The sequence below is a fragment of the Spea bombifrons genome, chromosome 12 (genome assembly GCF_027358695.1).
Source record: "Spea bombifrons isolate aSpeBom1 chromosome 12, aSpeBom1.2.pri, whole genome shotgun sequence".
In the NCBI taxonomy this organism is placed as follows: Eukaryota; Metazoa; Chordata; class Amphibia; order Anura; family Pelobatidae; genus Spea; species Spea bombifrons.
The window spans coordinates 21498228-21516105 of NC_071098.1; the positions used below are offsets into that span (position 1 = coordinate 21498228).

The window sequence follows — 17878 nt, forward strand, 5'->3', positions numbered from 1 at the left end:
TGACGTAGAATGGGTCACAGTAGACGGTTGAAAGGGTCTCCCATCAATGGCTTCTAGGATGAGGGGAACAGCTCGTGGTTCAGTAGGAATGCTGGCTTGTTGGCAAAAGGTAGCGTCTATGAAGTTACCCGCCGCTCCGGAATCTATAAAGGCCTCAGTAGAGATGTGCCCGGAGGACCAGGATAGACGAACAGGAACTGTCATGCGGGAAACTAGCAAATCAGAGGAAACATCTAATACACCTATGGCAGGTCCCCTGAGCCTGCTTAGGTGCGGGCATTTCCTGGCTTCTTGGGGCAATTTCTCACAAGATGTCCAGTCTGGCCACAATACATACAGAGACCCTCCTGTCTCCTACGGTTTCTTTCTTGCTCAGAAAGTCTGGTAGCCCCCACTTGCATAGGTTCTTCAGGGCTCATAGTTGAAACAGCCGGGGGAATGAAACGTGGAGCTAGATTTATATTGGGTCGCCTGGGTCTCTCTCTGTTCCTCATCTCCTCCCTCTGTGCTTGTCTGTCGCGCAGTCGGAGATCGATTTGGGAAACGTACGCTCCATCACATTCTCCAACTCGACAGGTAAGTCTCTAGCCACAATCTCATCTTTTAGAGTCTCAGAATGTCCATTTATAAATGCGGCGACCAGTGCCTCATTGGTCCAGTTCACCTCTGCCATGAGAGTGCAGCATTCTATGGCATAGTCCAGAAGAGAATGAGACCCCTGGCGGATGATGAAGAGAGATGATGACGCAGTAGTCCACCTCCCAGGAAGATCAAAAACTGAGCGTAGTGAGGCCACAAATTCAGCGTAGGAATGAAGTACCGGATTGTCTCTTTCCCAGAGTGGAGAGGCCCAAGCCAAGAGATAACGTATCCCACCTTGGCCCGGTTGGTAGGGAATGCATAAGGAGACAGTTCGAAGTGGATCTCGCATTGGTTCAAGAACCAACGACAAGCAGCAGGATCACCTCTGTAACGAGCTGGTAGAGGTAGATGTAGAGGTACATGAACCGTCTGCACAGGAGCCGAGGCTGTGGAGGACTGTGTCACTTGGAGAGCTGGATCAGAGCGCTGTAACAGGGTCTGGAGCGCTTGGGCGAACTGATCCAAACGATGGTCCATCTCATCTAGGCGACCCTCGCAGGAACCTTGTTGTCCTACTGATGCCCGTCTCATAATGGCCCTCTGATACTGTCACGCACAGCGAGGTAGGAGACAGTGGTGCAGGTAGGACACAAGGTACGGATAAGTACAAGGTCAGGTTCAAGCCGACGTCGGGGTACCAGAGATCACGAAATACGAATGACAAACCGTGGTCAGGAATCCAGAGGTCAAGAGAAACGAATAACAAGCCGGGGTCAATAACAGAAAACACGAACCAGAACGCACACCGAGGAGTAACACTATAGGAATAGGTACGACCATCAGAGGGCAAGGTCTGAATGTCCACTGGGAGTTTATAAAGGAAGAAGAAGTGACTAGGCACCAATTGGAGCAATTGGCGCCAAGATTTAAACAGGCTGATGTCACTTCCTGTTTGGTGGAATCCGGCAGCCATCTTGAGTGTGGCTAGACCGTAGCCTATAAGTATAGGTGCCTGCGGTTCTGGGTCTAACCACCAGAGGGCATGTGGAGGTAGATGGAGGTCTTCCTCTCCTCTGTGGAGGTTGCTGTGGCTGGTAGCTAGCAGAAGGGGGTCTCCCTCTCCTCCTTGGAGGCTGCTGTGGCTGCTGTCTGACAGAGTGAGGTCTCCCTCTCCTCCATGGAGGCTGCTGTGGCTGCAGGCTGGCAGAGGGCGGTCTCCCTCTCCTCCGTGGAGGCTGCTGTGGCTGCTGGCTGACAGAGGGAGGTCTCCCTCTCCTCCGTGGAGGCCGCTGTGGCTGGAGACTGGCAGAAGGTGGTCTCCCTCTCCTTCGTACCAGCGGCCCCTGATCCAGGTTGGTGAGAGATAGCTTTCCATTTATAGACAACTAAATATACTAAATACTCTGTTCATAAAGCTGCAGATCACAATTTTAAATTTAAATTCTCATAATCAGGCAATTAATTGGTCTTACAGTGTGACAAATGTAGTAATTGTATATAAGAGGATTCTAGCTTAACACAGTTTTTTAAATACCTTGTAAAAATAAAGGAAGTAGAAGTAAAGTAAGTAAAAAACATAATTTGAAATTCTTACCAAGTCTCTTCAGTGAAGAGTACCGGCTGATGTCAGACCTGATGGCAGACTCATAAGAAGGTGGTAGGTGGGAGAGGTTATGGAATGAGCGAGAGAAGGACAAAGTATTGTACTTTGTGGGTGCAGCTGGAAACTGAACATTGTTCATTCTGCAATCTAGTAAAAAAAACAAAACAATGTGTTAATGAATAAGAAAGATAAAATATATATTATTTAAAAGGTATAAATTAGTATTAGAGTGAAAGAAAAAACACTGGATTAGAGCCCTGCGCGGGACGTCTTTTTTAATCCCGCTCCCGCTGTTTTTAATCCCGCTCCCGCAATATGGGTGTTCCGCTCCCGCCACATTTGTGGCCAATCCCGCCCGCTCCCGCCACATTTGTGGCCAATCACGCCCGCCTCCTTACCTGATTTCCCGCGCAGTCCCGCAAGGCTGCCCTCAAGCTGTTCCCTCACAGCGTCTCTTCTCTTGCTCCACCCAGGAACAAGGCGGAGTCACAGGAAGTGACGTCACATCACGTGACTCTGTTTTGTTCCTCGGCAGAGCAAGATAGGAGACACTGTAAGGGAGCAGCGAGAAGGCAGCCTTGCAGGACTGCGCGGGATTACCGGAACCCGCAGGTACAGTGCCTGACCGCCTGCTCCCGCCCGCAGCCCCAGCAAGACCGCCCGCGCCCGCAAGTTTTTTCTACACTGGATTGCTGGAACGTATAGTAGATGGATGTTAGGTAGTTCAAAATGCTAGCTCTGGTATACCTGGGAGAGCCTGCCTTGTACATGGCTTGTACAGCACAGTTAGTTAGTGTATCCAGCTGATGCCTTGAATTTTACAGCATGACAGAAGGCTCATATTTGCATTACTTCCTTTACTCTCACCAATTTAACAGCAAAGAAAAGGTGAACACAAGAACGTAAGAGAACCAGATAACAGTGCAGGAGTATATAACCCCATCAATATCCCCTCCTCTTTCTTTGCTGCTCACTGACTGGTTAGTTGGTTCCTAGTTTTGGGGACCTGACAGGGGTTTTCTCTTCCATTCTAGCCAGTTTTCCCTCCTGTTTATTGTTTTAGTTTTTCTCCGTTTGCTATACTTTGTAGTGTTTTCGACTGTTTTCTTCTCCCTTGCGGTGGCCATCTTGGAGACATTCTCATCTTGCGAGGTCTCACCGCCATCTTTGTGATGTCGGCACCACGGTGGCCATCTTGCTAGGTCTCCGACCTGGCTTCAAGTCAGATTGGCGGTCATCTTACTTATGACCACGAGGTCTCGCTATCGCACAATTTATGCAGCCATCTTGTTTGCGCCTTGTCGGCAGTGTAGCTTACTCCTACCTGCTGTTTTCACTTGTTACAGCTGCACCTAGATGCTCTGTCCACTCCTCCATGAAGGAAGGGCTCTCAGAAGGACCTCTGACTCTTCTGGATGAGTGGCGTGCAGGGGAGTCGAGCGAATCTGCTCTCTCTGACACTCTGGATTCCCCTGGAGGGTGGATGTTGCGCTTTGTGCCGAAAACACGGTGGGTGAGCCCCACCAGTCAATGTTCTCTATGGCCCTCACTACCTCGGGCCAACCAGATGCCTGGGTCTTAGAGCCCTCGGATGCAGTCCTTTTCAACCCTATGGCCATGCGGCATCCAAGGACCACAACATTTGTAAGTATCTACAAAAATGGTTGTGCTGGCCCCTGGAGAGAGAGGTGCACAACAAACTGTGGACTGAATGTAATGGACAAGATTGAGGTCACTCTGGAGTTCAAGCTAAACGCCCTCCAGCTTCTGTCTCACATCAAGTCGTGGAGCAATGCAAAGACTTCCATAAAGGGGGGTATTTCAGGAGAGACCACGTTTCTCGGCCAGGGTGGGCGACCACGGGGCCGGGTCTCCAGCCATTACCAACCAGAAGGCTCCAGAAGCTATGGGCAACCCGCACCCTCCTTTAGCGGTTGGTTACCGTTCGTCCTTTTCACGGGCAAAGGAAGGTGAGCTGCACCTTTTCAGAGAGGAGGATCCCACAATGGTGAGTATGGCTGCTTTCTTTCCTTCTTCTCTGCCGCAGGTTGTCGGCAGGATCTCTCAACTGGGATTGGATTATGTCAGACCTCTGGGTCCTCCAGGCAGTAAGGGGTTTCCAGATAGACTTTGTTTCTTCTCCTTTTGAAGCAGATGCTCCTCACAGAAGCCGTGCAGAGCAGGATCTGGTGGATATGGAACTCCTCAACCTTCTAGAGAAAGGTGCGATTCAGAGGGACTCAGGTCCTCCGGGGTTCCTTAGCTTCCTTAGAAAGCGATCTGGAGAGTTTCGCACAGTTATCAACCTCAGGGCATTGAACACTTTTGTGGTGTACAGCCATTTCAAAATAGAAGGCATCCATCTGCTGCGGGACCTGTTGATGGCAGGAGACTAGACTAGGCCTAAAGGACCCCTACCTAGCAGTTCCCATCCATCGGGACCATAAGAGATTCCTCTGGCAAGGTCACGTCTGGCAATTTAAGACCCTTCCTTTTGGATTCAGTTCTGCCCCATGGTGAAGATCCAATTTCTGGGATTTAAAGTCGACTCTGTGGAGTCTCTGCTGCATCTTCCCATGTCCAAGATTACTGCCATCAAGAAGGAGATTTGGTCATTACTCTGCAACATTATCCTGCAAGCAGAATACCTCCCGGGGGGGGGGGGATAATCAGTTTGTGGATTGGTTTTCCAGGCACTGTAGGGATTTGAGGGACTGTAGAGTCCACAGGGAAGTTTTCTCAGAGCTTCAACACTCCTGGACTAACGCTCAATTGAGCCACTTTTTTATCTGGCATTTCTGCAGGAGTGGCTATAGTTTGGGAGCTTATGCGTTTCCCCCATTCTCCATGATCCCTCGTGTAGTTCAGCATCTCAGGCGCTCTCGGGTAGTTCTGCTTCTGGTCACTCCATTGAGGGCCTCCGTGCTGTGGTTCCCAGCTTGGTTGGAAACCAAGATCCCTTGGCGCTTCCATCTTTTCCCTCCTCTCCCTCACCCACTGGTTCTAGAAGGGCATCTATCCTTGGTTGCCTGGATGATATTGGGTGTCCCCCAAAAGGCTTCGACTTATCAGAGGTGACTCGACTCCTGCTCCAGGAGTTCTGGGCTCCAGGCACGCGCAAGTATTACAAGGTAGCCTGGAGAGTCTGGCACACTTGGTGTGTGGGACAATAAGTGGATCCTCATCCGGCCCCTTTGAATTTCATCCTTCATTTTTTGGAGGATTTCTATGACAAAGGACAATCTTACAGGTTTATCAATCTGTTCAGGTCGGCTATTTCCAGAGTTCTCTATGGAATTTCAGGTGAGTCCACAACTTGAGTCAAAAACAAAATCATCAAAGGCAAACACCAAGAAGAAATTAATCACAGGTCAGAAAAACAATGCTCCAGCAAAGGAAGCTGGGGTCAATTCTGGTCATTAACACCTTTGATTAGCAGATATCTACAAATGTTTAGGAACTAGAACATGGCTGACACAGGAAGGCAGGAATCATAGAACCTCCTGGTGGTGACATGGGCATATAACTTTTACTGGTTGTAATCCCAAGATTTCTAACAGTATGTTATGTGAACCTCTCAAGTTGGATGTCAAGTTAGTGAGTCCTATTGGAGTTCCAAGATCCTGTCTCTGCAAGTCAAGAACAATAAGATGCAACAAGTTGGCAGTCAACCCGAACTACAATCCAGACATGAGTTATTTTATTTCAACAAATTCATTGGAGCTGGCCAGAGCTACAGGACTCAATTCTCGTGCAAGAGACCCCAATAAATCTATTGAGTTTACAATTTGCAATATTAACTGTAATCAAAAATACTTTTTCAAGCTCAAAACGATTCTTTCAAAATTGGGGGGGGGGGATTATACATGGATTGATGGTGGCCATTCTATTAAGTGCGGGTGAACTGGGCGCTACAGCTTCACCTACTAAATGAGTTTAGGGTTTTTCTACCATTCCACTTCATTGCTGCATACATTAGGGTATAAAAAGAGAGAGTTTTTAAAAGGTAATTATTAAGATAGCAATAACATAAGGAAAACTTCCTTTCAATTTAAGTGCAAAATATCAAATCTATTTCCATGAACGTTACATTAATTTTAATCAAGTAACTTTGTAACTGATAACATCCAAAAGTTAGTTTACCGTTGACCTTATGATAGCACTTAAAAAAAAGAATATTTACTTTCAATACATCTTGGTTCAGAGGACCTGGAGTATATGCATACTATACCATCACATCATAATAAACAGTAAACATAAATAATATAACATCCACTCACATGACAATAAGCAATAGTTCATTCAGAAAACAAAAGCCAACCAACAATACACTGATCAGCCATAACATTATGACCGCCTAATATTGCATAGGTCCCTCCTTTGCTGCTAAATAGCCCTGACCTGTCGAGGCATAGTGTTAGGCACGGTAAGGCACCTGTTAGCTAGAGTTGGAAGAGGAGTGATGAGGAAGTCCGAGGCCAAGTAGGCAGTGAGCAAATCAAACGGCAGGGTCAAGAGGGAACCCCCGGGTCGGTAAGCAGGCAGCGAGTAAAAGGCAGGGTCAAAAGTCAATCTGGGTAAATAGGCAGGCAGTGAACAAAAGGCAGGGTCAACAAAGGGACGTGAGCAAAGAGCTGTAGCACACAGAGTGTCTCAGAATATCTGAGCACCGGCATGATGGATCTCAGGCGTCACATCATGTGTTAGGCCTGCAGACATGCCCCCCCCTTGCCTCCCGTGATCGAGCACGCCGAGGAAGGCGGCACTGGAGCTGTATATGGGAGTGGAGACAACGATGGACGCCCCATCTTGCAACTTACAGGACTTGCTGCTAATGTCTTGGTGCCAGATACCACAGCACACACAGCACAGAGACCTAGTGGAGTCTATGTGTCAGGCACGTACCTTGCCACCACAGCCCGACCGTGCTATGCTCCCACGAAAGGGAATGCATCCTGGTGCCATGTGTTCTCCAGGTAAGCGATGCACATGCACCCAACCATCCACGTGACGTAAAAGAAAATGTGATTCATCAGACCAGGTCACCTACTTACACGTGTCCATCATAGGCGCTTTCAGGAGTGGACAGGGGTCAGCATGGGCACCCTAACTGGTCTGCGGCTATGTGGCCCCATACGCAACAAACTGCAATGCAGTGTGTTCTGACACCTTTCTATCAAAACCAGCATTAACTTTTTCAACAATTTGCGCAACAGTAGATTGTCTGTTAGATTTGACCGCATGGACCAGCCTTCGCCTCCCACGTGCATCAATAAGCCTTGGCTGCCCATGACCCTGTCTCTGATTCATCGTTCTTCCTTCTTTACTTTTGATAGCTACTGATCACTGCAGACTGTGAACTTCCCACAAGAGCTTCAGTTTTGAAGTAGCCAACACAATTTGGCCCTTGTCAAAGTCACTCAGATCTTTACGCTTGCTCATTTTTCCTGCTTCTAACACATCAACCTTGAGGACACAATGTTTACTTGCTGCATAATATATACTACCTGCTTACAGGTGCCATGATAACAAGATTATCAGTGTTATTCACTTCATCTGTCATTGTTCATAATGTTATGGCTCATCGGTGTATATCCAGACAACAAAACAAATGCTCACTCTTGAGAAGAAATCATAACACGAAAGGAAAAGTGTGCAGAACATTAAGTAAAATATAAAAACTGTGGAAAAGTCCATTAGCTATCATCAATACACTCTGAGGTCTATTTGCAGCAGCAAAAGACCAACCTACCAATTCACTAATGCAAAATTACCTTTGCACTTGCAAAGAAATCACACAAAACTCACATGCACTCAACTGTAGATTCAAGTTGACGCAAGTTCAAAATAAGCTAGTAGTTCAGAGGTTTATTAACCAACAAATAAGGTGGGGGAGCTGGAGAGGGGCAAAGTCCTAAATAATACCTCCCTCAACCTCTTCCCCTAGTATTTTTTAATTTTATGAGCACATGCAAATTTTCATTCAACTCACATATCAATGCCTGAAAATGACCACGTTTAATTTTGTGAATATTAGCATGCAATCTCAGGGGAGGCTGGTCAGGGCTACATAGTAAACTGACCTTTGTATCTACATCAGGGAGAGATGTTTGAAGGGCCAATACAGCCTTTCTTTCTTGTAGTCACATGAGATTATCAGGAAATAGGACTGACGGCTAGTCATTAATCAGACAAAATTCAGCACACCCTGTCTCACTTGTGTTAGTATACTGTATACTCATTTACTGCATTTATTTTTGTAAATTATGGTTATAACAGGCAATCAATTCTCTTTTTAGTCACCAAAGGAAGGCATGGGGAAGTGTTATTCCAAAAAGGTATTTTAGCCCTGGGGCCTGTGCTGATGCCCACATTTATTGTGGGTACTAAATACACTAGTCAGCTATTGTTGTTCAGCTAGGTGTTTTTCTTCAGCTATCACCTCCTGTCATATTCACTCTTCATATTGTTCATCACCTGACAGCTTCTTTTTTTCTTGTCCCTTTCGGTTTACCAGCTGCATTTGCATCTCTTTACACTCAAGCCATGCACTTGTTGTCTTTGTGCTCAGCTCCCAGTAGAATTGTGTTCTTTTTGCTGCTAACATAGTACATGGGTCTCATGCAAGAAGGAGGCACACCTATAGAAACTTCTATATTTTACATTTGTTCTATAAAATAGTTTATAAAATAGTGTTAAAATCCCATTTTTTTATTTATTTTATTTTAAATTCTGGGAGGCTTGATTTAGGGTGCTTATGTTATACCGATACTTAACATACGCCTATAAAATTGGGCCTAACAGGTGCCTATTATAAACCAGAAGCAGTAGCTCATGTAATGTAAACAGTTCAGACATCACCTATAGGGATTATGTATAAAAAAAGACTTACCTAATGTTGCTGAGTGCTTTGGACTGTTGACTGTCAGAATAAAGTTATGATGTATATTATCTGAAAGAAAAATAATTTAGTTCTGTCTACTGCATTGTTTTAAAGAAACAAGAAATAACAACATCAATAATTTCCATATTTCTAATCTCTAAAATGTTAACACAGTATTAAATCCATTTAATTTCCTGCATGTTTGCACCAATTGTATTTTGCTTATTGTGGCCCTGTGAGAGAAAGAAACAGACTATACATGGTCACTGCACTGATTTTGAGGTGAGTATTAGGCTAGGTTTCCACTTGGGTTTTTGTCCGGCGTTTTTTTCTTGATGAAAAACGCCAGGAAAACTGCCACGAAAACTGCTGCTGCATTTACCTGCGTTTTGGCGTTTTTTCTGCAGTTTTTTCTGGCGTTTTAGCCTTTCTGTGGAAATTGCTTTTTTTGACCTTAGGCAGTTTTTCCAGCCTTTACAAGTTAGAAGTTTCACCCAGCTAAAAGGGATTAGGATAAATGGCAAGTGTCTGCCCTCTCCTGATGTCATTTACTTGGTAGACCCTTTTGTCTCTTTTCTGTGGTTTGTAAGGCATGCTTTATTTCGAATGTCTGCTCCTCTGGGAAGATTGGCCCCAAATGATGGTGCAAATTGTTTGCTGTTGCTTTTGGCACGCAGGATCCGGTCGCGTATGTTTGTTTGTAATGGCATGTTTGTTCCAAATGGTGTAAAATTTAATATGAACCAGTCCAGGACTTTGTTTTGTGTGAAACTGTTTGTTTTCAGCCTATTTCTCGTAGGACACACAGATACTGGGTCCATCCTCTGCATTGTAACTGTGGAAAAAACGCCATAAAAAAACGCCAAGGCAATAAACCCACATGGCTTTTTCATGGCGTTTTTTCTCTCCCATAGACTTCTATTGGAGAAAAAAAGCCAAGATTTCTTGCAAAAAACGCCAGAGTGTCAACATGCTGCGATTTTGAAAAACTGCCACAGAGCCCAAAAAAGCAGAAAAACGCCAAAGAGGACTGAAAAAACGCCAAACAGAAAAACGCCAAGTGGAAATGGCATTTTGCGATTTCCTATTGAATTACAGCTAACATCTGGCTGCAGCCGTTTTTCACAAAAAAACGCCAGGTGGCGCTATTGGCGTTTTTATAGGCGTTTTTAGCAAAAAAAGAACAAATGGAAACCTTGCCTTAAATTAACAACTTTTTAATTGTAATAATAATTGTGAGGAGATGGGTGCATGTTGTAAGGTCAGGATGTGATCTAGATATGCATGAATGGCACATGGACAGCACTAGAGTTCATCTTAGGAAAAACAGAACAGAAGAGATACTAAAATACTCTCTGTTTTTAAAAAAAATGAATCAAAAACCAAACTATAGGATAAAAGTCCAAGAAAATTTATAGCTAATATCAACTAATGTTTGAATTGAGAAAAGTAACCACCATTGTTGATGTTAATTACTACTGGTTTAGAAATCTTACCATCTTGTTAGTACATTGTGGCAATATTTTGGAACATTTTATCTATATTGTTAGGGTGGCATAATTTATTTCTAGTATGCAGTTAGTATAATTAGTAGTGTGATACTTGATTACCCATGACTACCTAGATTAAAGTTGCATATTTTAATTGATTGTGCTCTTTTGTGGTACAATTCTGATTGTAAGTATATTTTAATTGATCTTAAAAGTTATGTTTTCATTTTGATAAATAATTACTTATATTTTGAAAAAGGAGGGACAATGAAATAGCATTCGTCCTGATACGCATACGAAATTTGAAAAGGTAGAGGTAAAACAACTGTAAATGCTGTGATCCTGATTTGTGGCTGCAGTAGTCTACCTGGGTTTGCTTTTAGACAACACATAGTTTATTTGGGTTATTTTGGTGTTTAGAGGTCCCTCCCTCTGAAAAATCAAGCTTCAACTGTAAAAAAAAAAAAAAGAATTAAATCAATTTGCAATCTCATGATTTGGAGGTCTCTTGTGTAATGTTGATTTAGCAGTGTATGTGGTATATATATATATATATATATATATATATATATATATATGCTAAAGTTAGTATATATATATATATATATATATATATATATATATATATATATATATATATGGTATATATAAGCTCAAGAGAGTAGTTCTGGGTGTCCCAGGTGCAGCATCCATCTCCAATGAGCCGGACGTGTGAAAATGTAGAGAAAATCCCCAGTTCCTGTTAGATTTTTGGTTGTAATAGGGTATCTAGAAAGTATCTAGACTTCCTGGTAAACACCTGGTTCCCTTTACAGGGCATACTTTCTAGGAATATATACTCTGCGGGGGATTTGATTTGTTTAAAGGTAGTTATCCTGCTTAAATAAAGAGGTGCACATTTTAGTTTAATCATGAAAATTATATGGCTTGAAACCATTTCAGGTGATTTTAAGGCATGCTGTTATGGTATAATTATGTAATATAACACAAATGTGACAGTGTATTATTCGCAAGACGTCATGAGATTCATGTTAAAAATGTATTTTTTGTTTCATTCAATTAACATTTGAGGTATAAAGAATAATATATCCCAATGCTGTATTAGGAAAAAATAAAAACCATGATAAAAATAACACTTTAGAGTTCTTTGTTACTACATTAATAATAATATTTAATTACCCTTGATTGTGAGTATTCTGGAAAAATGTACTTTGCTTTTTTGTTTTAAAAACTTTGACCATGGAAATTATCATTTGTATATATTTTATGCAAAATCGGAACACAGTTTTATGTTATTTTAAATTTTCACCACATTTTCACATATTCAGTAAAAATGTATTCAAAGGATCTTGTCTTTAAAAAAAAAACATTAATTTGATTTATACTCATTCTTCTTTTTTATTTTTGTTTTGCTCCATGAAATGCTATTCACCTCAAGTAAGCTACCAATTCACAAGCTATTATATTGAATAATAATATTATTTTTACATTTTTAAATATCCTTCTGAGTTGTGCAGGTGTGTTGAATATTGTAACCGCAGCAATAAAATTCATTGTAGTATTCAACCTAATAGCTTAAGTGAAATACTGCAATTTATCAATTGGTAAATACCTAACAAGCAGCCATCCCTATATCAGTAGTGACATTGGAGGCACAAGCCTGTTAGAGGCAGAGGCCACCTTCCATCTATGTGCCACCTTCCACCCCAATGCCAATTTTCCTAAGTGCCACTGTTTTGGAGTTTACCAAGGGAGTTCACCAAGGAGGGCAACAAGGAGGGACAACGAGGAACCTGGAGGCTTTCTGCAATCCATATGCCACTGAACTGTCATCAAGTGCTGCCTACTGCTTATTGTGTTTGCTCCACCACCACTCCATTCCCATCACCATCTGTCTCCAGTTACCATGCTCACAATCCTCTTGTTCCTCTTTTCACTTTCCTCTATAATTAGTAGAACAGTTATCTCTCTCCAGCTACCAGCACCTCCACACTATGTCTGTATTGCACCATCATTACTTTCTTCTCCCCTTCTCTCATCCCAAGCACTTTTCAACTTCACCTCCTCCCTTTTTCCCACCTCCCTTCACTCCCAGCAATCTCTCCACTCACACAAGACCTATTCCCACCTCCTCTCACTCTCTCTTCTACTTCTTTTAGCAGCTGGGGATGTTTCCCCAAATCCTGGCCCTCCTTTGGTTCTCTCTTCCTCATCCTCTCCCAGTCAACATTCCATAAACTTCAATAATCTTGTCCACATACCCTCCTCCTACCCCCTATTTACTTTTGCAATCTGGATGCACATTATGTCGGTAACAAACTAACAGCCTTACATCACCACTGCCTCTAGTTCCCTGCACCTTCTCGCTCTAACTGAAACCTGGCTATCCCATTGTAACACTGCCTCTCCCGCTGCTCTTTCCTATGGTGGCCTCCACCTCACTCACACTCCTCGATCTGATGACAAGGAGGGTGGTGGGGTAGGCTTCCTACTCTCCCCAACTTGCTCTTTTCAACCCATTCCCTCTGCTCCATCACTCTCTTTCTCCTTATTTGAAGTCCATGCTATCTGACTATTTAATCGTAACTCCTTACGCATAGCTGTTATATACCGTCCCCCTGGCCCAGCTAACATCTTTCTTGACCTCTTCTCCTCATGGCTGCCTCTCTTTCTCTCTTCTGATATTCCTTCTGTTATCCTTGGGGACTTCAACATCCCAGTTGACACCCCATTAAGTCCCATGGCTTCAAAATGTATTTCTATTACCTCCTCCTCTGTAAGTGAGATTGTTATGTTACATACTATTTGTTATGTCCTGTCCACCCATTGTACAGCGCTACGGAATTTGATGGCGCTATATAAAACAATAAATAATAATAATAATAGTCAGTAGAAAGGCTTTCAAGCCTCCCCAGGGCCTCAGTGATGGAGGGTTCCGTCACAGTTTGTTCAACTAAAACTGTCAATTTTTGTCAAACATTTGTCAATGGGTGGAGGGTCAATTTTAAGGCAGCCACGTGTGTTGACATGGTCTTGATAGATATACATTAATTGGTTGGCAGGCAAATTTAGGCCCCAACCATAAACTGGAAAAGTATCGGCTTATTGGCTTTTTCATAGAACCCTATAGACCAGATTAATGCCTTATTAACCTCATCCAAGCTTCACTTGATTCTTCATCCTCAGTCCTGTGGTGGGAGCACGAGGTCTATCACTTCAGACCTCGCTTTATTGCTCCCTCATCACTACGCGACGGCTATTGATGCAGAGCGTGGGGGTACAATGTCTCTTCAGGCTCAATCTCCTTGCTATGTGTTTAGTTTAGTTTTGAACAGCAAAGAGCCTTTATGTTGCTGCCGTGGCTGGAAATAATCCAACATCTTGTCCAAGGTTTCCTTGGGTTTTGGAGTAGTAATTAACTCTGTACAGGTAAAGCCACAAGGCAGTTCTTTAGTTGCTTTTGAGTGGTATAGTGCCTTATGCTACCAGAGCTCAGATAATCTGTGAAGGCACTACCTGTAGACTTGGGGACTCTCTTTTCCATGCCTGTTGTCCCCATATAGTTATTTCAAAATCATTGTTTTCAAAATCTAGTCATTCTGCCCCCGTGACCTATTTGGGATACATTTGAAGATGATCAGTTCAATGTATTTACATCAAACCATAAATGTTTGAAAACTAGACAACCCAGGGTATTTCACATGCTAGTATTTTAACTCTTTCCATGCACTAATTCTACTAACAAACAGTGGTAGTAATTTTGCATTTATTTCACACACATTGTACCTCAATTATGACTTTACAGCTCCTGGTATATGCCACTTCCAAACACCCCAATATATGCTCCTGAGTGCAGTGATACCACCCATGCATACGTTTGTTGAGTTGTTTGATGCTAAAAAGGCGACATCTGTGATTTGCACATTTTTCAATTTGAAATGTTGACATCAGGTCATCCTGCCCCCATGTGGGATTTGGGACATTTTTCATGCTGGCCAATTCAATTTACCCTTTTTCAAAATATACAGTTTTGAAAACTAGACAACCTGGAGTATTTAAAATACTAGTATTTTAACCCTTTCCACGTAGTATTTCTACCACCAGCCTTTATCAACATACCAGTATCTATTCAGCAACACCTCCTGTATTCAGTGATACCACCCATGCATAGGTTTGTTGAGTTTTCTGGGGTTAAAAGGACACATTTGTGACATGCACAACTCAGTTTTTCAACTTGGAATTTTGACATCTGGTCACCCTTCCTCCACGGGATATCATTGAAGTTTCCCATTTTCCATTTACCCCATAAAAAACATATATTTTTGAAAACTAGACAACCCAGGGTATTTCTAATGATGGTATTTTAACACTGTCCATGGACAATCCGACCACTAGCCTTTGTCAAAGTCTGCAGTAGTCATTTTTAGTATAAGTAAGTATAACTGGACATCTGGTAAGTATAACTACCAGTCCACTTAGCTTGGGGCTCAATTCCTTGCTAGGTGATTCAGGGCTGAAGAACGTCTGCGGTAAGTGCTCATTTAGTGACAGCGGACGTGACATAGTGCCTATTGTAAAGTTTGGTAGAGGAGGGATAATGGTCTGTTTTTCATGTTTGAGTTAAGCCCCTTTGTTACAGCATACAAAGATATTTTAGATAATTTTATGCTTCCAACTTTGTAGCACCAGTTTTGGAAATATCGTATCCTGCTGTAGCATGACTGTGTCCCAGTGCATAAAGCCCATTGAACACTTTCTGGGATGAATCGGAACAGCGATTGTGACCTTGGCCTTATTTTCCAACTTCAGCCTGACCTTACGAAGGCTATGATCAGGATGCATGAAGTCCATCTGGCGATCAAGCACCAAATAAAAATATCAAGGTAATCAATGTACAATTTAAGAATTTCACTATATTATGATTTAATGCATTTTTACAAACTAATGCATTTTTTGTACACTCAGTAAACTCATTGCAAACATGAATATGCCCTCTGTGTCTTTCCTTCTCCTAAAAAGGTCAAGCAAACATTAGCCAACAGCACCCCAACCCCTGTAGCTTTGGCAGTAGGAGAATTGCTAAAATACCCTGTGACAAATCTTTTATCGCTTACTGCTTAAAATAGGTCTCCTGAATCATAGTTATGGAAAAAATCAGATCATCTCAGTTCCTTAAACAAAGAAGATTCCTTCTTCAGGAGAATTCAGGCTAAAAACATTCATTAGAGGGTTTAACCATCCTCTAAGGGAGGAGATTATAAAATGTGGACTATTCTGCACCAGTCTGCAAGAATTCCAACTAAAATCACAACATCATCTGAAAACCTTTGCTGAGACATCATATAACACATTTATTCATTACATATTACACATTGCATATAAAAACCTTTATGAGACTATGCTGTACCATCTCAAAAAAACACCCCTACTAAACTCTCCCTTACCTATTTTCCCCTTATTCTACCTCATCTTTTCCTCATCTTGCATTCTTTTACAACTCACGCCGTACCCTTTAACTCTTCCCCACAACCCAAAATCCATTCAGTCCTCAACTTTTATGTCTTGCATGCTTTCAGTGGTTCAAATGTCTTTTTATATAGCATACAATGAGTGTATTTATAGATTGTTTCACCAGACCAGTAGTCAGTACCATTCATCATTCTGCTACTTATCCTACAAAGAGCTGCAATAGATTATAGCCCACTCTATCCCTAGTCATTTATTATCATTTATTGTTTTATATAGCGCCATCAAATTCCGTAGCACTGTACAATGGGTAGACAGGACATAACAAGTAGTATGTAACATAACAAATTCACTTACAGAGACAATAGGTGAGGAGGGCCCTGCTCAAACAAGCTTACAATCTAGAGGGATTTAGGGTGTATTACACCCTAAAAAAAGGGTAAAAGTTCCATTGTAAGGGATGGACCAGTTACACTAGTGTGAGTATTGCATTAGAGGAATAGGAGAAGTGAGCTCAAGAAGTGGGTCTTCAGGGATTGTTTGAAGGACCGAAGGCAGGAGGAGAAACAGATAGACCAGTGGAGGGCATTCCAGAGGATAGAGGTAGCCCTGGAAAAATCTTGTAAGCATGCATGAGAACTAGAAATCAGAGGAGAGCATAGAAGGAGATCATTGGATGAGCGGAGAGACCAGTTAGGAGTGTATTTAGAGATGAGTGAGGAGATGTAGGGAGGGGAACCGCTGTGAAGGGCTTTGAAAGTAAGATTTTGAAAAGAATCCTGAAGCGCACAGACAGCCAGTGAAGAGACTGACAGAGGGGAGAGACGTTAGTAAAGCGCTGGGAGAGGAAGAGGAGTCTGGCAGCAGCATTCATGGTGGATTGTAGAGAGGTGAGACGGTTAAGAGGGAGACCAGCTAAGACAGAGTTACAGTAATCAAGACGGGAGATAATCAGGGCATGGACAAGAGCTTTAGTGGCATGCTGTGGATACGGGCAATGTTTTTAAGATGGAGACGACAGTTTTTAGAGACAGACTGAATGGGGGTGAACAAAAGGTCAAGTCAAGGGTGACACCGTGCATGTGTAGACGGGGAGATGATGGCACCATTAACAATGAGGGAAATTGATGGGGGAATTAAGATTGGAGGGAGGGGAAGATGAGAAGTTCTGTGGAGAGGTTACGTTTCAAGAAACGTGCAGACATCCAGGTAGAGACAGATGCAAGGCAGTTAGTGGAGGTGGTGGAGATCTATTCCATGGTGGGGTAACCAGTTGAGTCCTATTGATTCCTTGGCTTAATTGCCTTATCTTAAGCTAAGAAAAAATAAGGGTGTTTATTTTTTTCTAATGTTTACCCCAGACACTTCTCTTATTAAAAAGAGCTAGAACTAGATTCCAGCTCAGTTATTATTCATATTTGTTCCTACACCCTTGGTTGTCTAGATCTTCTACATGGCAGACCCCCTTAAACTGCAGATGTTGTTGCTGCTCATCCTTCAAGATTATTTTAATATGTTGTCCTTTCCTCTTCCAGCAAATCAACCCTTTTACCTATCTGTTACATGTCTGCCCGAAGAGTATGCAATTCCTACTGCATGAATCTTTAGTTTGCTAGTGAAGGCAAGGATATGTTCTTCTATTGCTGGTTTTGCCAGCAATGATATGCATTTACCATTTGCTTCAGAGGTATTGTGATGGGCCCCTGGATCACCTGCTGATTCCTCACTCCCTTCAGAGGTGAAAGAGGCCACCAACAAAAGCAATAGGTCCTGAACTGAGGGGTTTGATAAGGTCTGGCAAGTTACTGGTGGTCTGGGGGTACTCTGTCCTTTAGTAGATTCCCCCATTGGGTG

General features: G+C 42.8%; 1 protein-coding gene across 1 annotated transcript in view; it reads right to left on the reverse strand.

The window, feature by feature from the left end:
- Positions 1-17878, reverse strand: part of SHISA7 (shisa family member 7) — a 59022-nt gene that overhangs the window by 7917 nt on the left and 33227 nt on the right. Inside the window, exons 4-5 of the mRNA XM_053451467.1 lie at positions 9078-9137; positions 2177-2332 (exon numbers count right to left, since the gene is read on the reverse strand). Of these exons, the coding sequence (XP_053307442.1) occupies positions 2177-2332; positions 9078-9137 (216 nt within the window). The remainder of the gene's footprint in view (positions 1-2176; positions 2333-9077; positions 9138-17878) is intronic.